At 38.7% G+C, this 4,326-nt stretch overlaps 1 protein-coding gene across 1 annotated transcript; it reads right to left on the bottom strand.

Moving 5' to 3' along the window:
* Positions 1-2,311: 2,311 nt before the first annotated feature.
* LOC143592431 (peptide-N4-(N-acetyl-beta-glucosaminyl)asparagine amidase A-like) lies at positions 2,312-4,054 on the bottom strand. Its single transcript, XM_077072348.1, has one exon. It carries the CDS (start codon positions 4,052-4,054, stop codon positions 2,312-2,314), a length of 1,743 nt encoding a protein of 580 aa, XP_076928463.1.
* Positions 4,055-4,326: the final 272 nt, after the last annotated feature.

The raw sequence follows: 4,326 nt of genomic DNA, 5'->3' as shown, positions 1-4,326 counted from the left end.
AGCTCGAAAAAAATCGCCCGCAAAAACACCATTTTGGAGAACTGCCCAATTGCAGGCATAAGTAACATAACTTATCTATGTCGGGTAGAAATAATGTAAAATGCTATCCTTAACAATATAAATGTTAGACAATGGTAAAATAATGGATCGTTTATTCATTAATAATGCATTACAATATATAGAGATTGAATGCAAACCCTAGAGACCTAAGATGGGCCCGTGGGCTCACACTAATAATACATAATAATAATATAATCCAATACTACCCCGCAGTCGGAACGGAAGGAAACCAGAAGTTCAGACTGGGAAACATAAGGAAAAAAACATAAAATAATAATTAAGATAAGCGTGCTTTGATCGACATGGAAATCCAAACTTTTGCCAACGAATCCATACTTTGCTTGATTATATTATCCGTGGGCTTCAATGATACATCCATAATCCTGCAAGAAACGCGAAATTCGAAGGGGTAGCGGCTGGAAAAAAACTAACTAGCAGCGCGGAGGCGGACCGTAGTCTTGCAAGCAGCGTGAAAGAGGACCGAAGTCCAATGAGCGGCGGACCGAAGTCGGCGGCAATAATAGGGACCATAGTCCAATAAGCAGCGGACCGAAGTCGGCGGCAATAAATAAAAACAAAAGAAAGCAGCGTGGCGCCCGGCGCAAGGTCCAACTTGACGGAGTAGGATCAAACAAATTAACTCAAACCATTTTTAGGCGCTGACACAAGTCCCGCAAACAAAACTTCATCGTAACGAAGATCAACATACGTATTGGAGTGGTAGCAATTAATTCACTTTCGCTGCAAGGTGATAATTGAAACTAATTTCAACCACATTTCTTAATAAGACAAAAACAAATTCATATTTTGATTGTACAGCCCAATGCACAAAATGCCTGAATGAGACAAGAGCAAAGTAAGTTTGATAGCAAAGTCAACCTTAAACAGTGGCAATGAAAATGTTTCGAGCGATAGCAGCGATGAATAGTAGCAGATCTAAAAAAAAGATTTCATTGAGAACAACAACAGAAACCTTGAATCAAAAACGAAGCTTTATTCAAACGATAAACAAAAAATAGAAACTAAAGAAAACAAAATTGAACGGCGGTCGGACAGGGCGGCGGCAATGGCGGCACGCCGCCCTGTATAGGGTTTTTCTCAAGTGACGGCTAGGGTTTGGTTATTTGAGTATGGCGCTGTGGAAACGGTATAGAGCCTAACCTGGCTGTAGGGGTGTTCTTCGGGTTTGTTTTTCGGGTTTTTCGGGTCGGGTACTTCGGGTTTTAAAATTTTAAATCTTAACCCGAAACCCAACCCAAATCTCTCACGGGTTTTTCGGGTTCGGGTTTTTTCGGGTTGGGTTAATCGGGTTTCGAGTATCCTAGAAAATAATACAAAAAATTTAAAAAACTTCAATCAAAAATTAAAACAACATATTCTTATTTGCTCGTCGCAAGTAATCAAATAATAAATCAACATAACTTGATAAAGTCATAAAACAACTCAAAAGAATAGTAAAACCAAGTAACTAACTCGAACCATAATCGTCTTCAATCAGACGTGATTTGGTTGTTTAATTACGGTTGCTATTAGTAATAAACAGAAAACATAAATTAATAATGAACAATCGATCCATAATAATTGGAATGAGAACAATCGATTAGGCTCAAATTCTGATAACTTTAGTGACTAAGACTCATCCTATTATACTTAAAAATATAGTTAATTTTAAAACAAAAATTTTATTCGGGTTTTTCGGGTTGACCCAAAACTTATAAATCAAACCCAAAAACCAACCCGCATTACTTCGGTTCGGGTTTTTCGGGTCGGGTTAGTTCGGGTGGAGGTTTTTTCGGGTTGGGTTTCGGGTAATGACAGCCCTACCTGGCTGTGATACCATGTTTAACAATGGTAAAATACTGGATCGTTTATTCATTGATAATGCATTACAATATATAGAAATAGAATGCAAACCCTAGAGATCTAAGATGGGCCGTAAGCTCACACTAATAATACATAATAATAATATAATCCAATAATAAAATGTTCCAACTTATGACTTCTGACATTTTATCTTTAGTAATTGATATACAACTAAAACTAGCTTATGTGTTTGTGCTTATATTTGCTGCAAAGTAACCATAAACAGATTTAAATGACCCAGCGTGCCGGAATAACGCGCCGGGTACATCTCTAGTTTCCATAAAAGAAACGTAGTCAACAGGAAAAGTAAACTTACTTAGAAACTTGAATTTATTCAGATTACAAACTAACTTAAACTACCAAACGATTCCAGTGGGAAAACATAGAACTAATTGACACAAATCGACGTTGTTTCATCCGCAATAACATCACCCTCCACCACATCAACCTTTCGAGAATAACACCCTTTCAAAACATCCATGTAACTATAGTTTTGATGATTTTCTGTAAAACCAGAAATGATGGGATTACCCTTCACCAACATCATCCATCCTGTACAATTCAAATCATGATTCAAAACCCTAGAAACCGAACCAATTTCATTGGTAAATTTTTCATTCCGCCCTTGAATCACCGTCGTGTTCACTAACCAACCACCTTTAGATGATCCCAGTCTGGCTGCTACGGTGATCTTTAGAGGATATGTCTTTTCAATTACAGTTTCTCCTACTGAGTGACCCTTGTTGTCTGTGATCTTCACTTTCGTCTTCGTTTTGATTTTCTGCTCGAGTTCTTTTCTAGTTCCATACTCTTTGAACTTGAGCTTGTTTGTGAACTTGATTTCTTCGGTTACTTTGGTTTTCAATACGCCTTTGCTTGATTGTACTAAACGAGTAGATGATGTGCTTCGTTCTACTTCCGTCTTAAATTCACCATCAAGACCTTCAAACTCATACTTGTGTTCGATCTCCATTGATGGAGGTTCATACTCCATGATCGCTTGTACATTCGAATTATCCAACCAAACATGCAGATTTGCATCCACAAGCCAAAAGGATATACCATTAGATATTCGAATCCCGATTGAATGATTGTGGCAGTCTGAAAAAAGCCCTAAATACGAAGTCAAATCGATATCGTAAGATGGAAGATCAAAAGCTCCAATGGACACAACCGGCTTCCAAAACAAAGGATTAATTCCTCCAGGGAAAATCACCGGAAATGGAATCACAGTTCCAACTAACTTCCCGTCAATCGTCACCAATACTTCGCGGTACGATCCCTTACCGCTTGTGATCGGTAGATCGTTAGCTTTTATGTATAAATCCGGAGGATTCATGTACCAGAACTCATCATCTCCATGAAACGAAACGTACAATTCAAGCACCGCTTTGTAAGCTTTAGAAGAAATTTGAACATCCTTCGTTCGAGTATCAGATTCATCATGAATTCTAAACCAAAATCCATCGTTAACACCTCCAGATATCGGAATAATGACATCCGCAGGGGTATTACCGTCATTTTCATAATTCTTAACAGAAATCAGTTTTCTACTCGGTGAATGAGCTTCCGCGGTATCCGAGTAAAACAAAAATGAAACACTAACATTATAAACAACGTTAAACTCGTGGTTCTCAACAAGGCTTTGGAAGAACACAGATAGTGTGAGATTATGCTGTGTAATAACCGAATAATACCTAGTGACATCCTTCCTAACGTTCCAGAAGACTCCGTTATAAGTGGATTGAGCCGTACTCGTCCGCAAGAGCTCTATGCCGCCAATCCAGACTCCGGCAATGCCGTTATCATGTTGTTCGCCTTTACATGCAACTCGGAACTCAAGAAAGAAGACGCTCCATTCGCATGTGTCCGGAGGTGGAGTGTAGTTAACGTTAACGGAGGTGGTGTTTGTGAAGGTGTGGTTAAGGATACTGGTGGAGCATGCTGGAGTGATGTTGTTGGTGGGAAGTGGGAGTGTGAGTTCCAAGTATTGTTGAAGAGGAGCCTCATTTGTGTCGTTAGTTGAGTTTTGGTTAACGGAACTTGACGGAGATAACGGAGGTTTTAGGGAGGATTGGAACGTGACGGTGAGGAGTAGAGGGAGGAAGACGAGGAGCTTGATGGCGTTCATATTCGTTTGCCTTCTGTTTCGATTTCGATATAAATGCTACTTTTTATTATGAAATATACTCTATTATGAATCCATAAACTCGAATACAGATTAAAATACTCAAGGTGAAGAAGATACAAGTGATTTGGTGGTCCAAGATATATCAGTACGTATATGTTGTGCTTTGACTAGTGTAAGTGTACACTTTGGAAGTATTCATCTGATATCTGACACTTATAACAAACTCAAACACAAAAATCTCTCTCTCTTTTGTAGTTTGTTGGAATGAGACA

Source organism: Bidens hawaiensis, unplaced genomic scaffold (assembly GCF_021521415.1).
Source record: "Bidens hawaiensis isolate Kalapana, Puna unplaced genomic scaffold, B.hawaiensis_p1.1 tig00040766_1, whole genome shotgun sequence".
Lineage (NCBI taxonomy): Eukaryota > Viridiplantae > Streptophyta > Magnoliopsida > Asterales > Asteraceae > Bidens > Bidens hawaiensis.
This window is presented reverse-complemented; position numbering and strand designations above follow the sequence as displayed.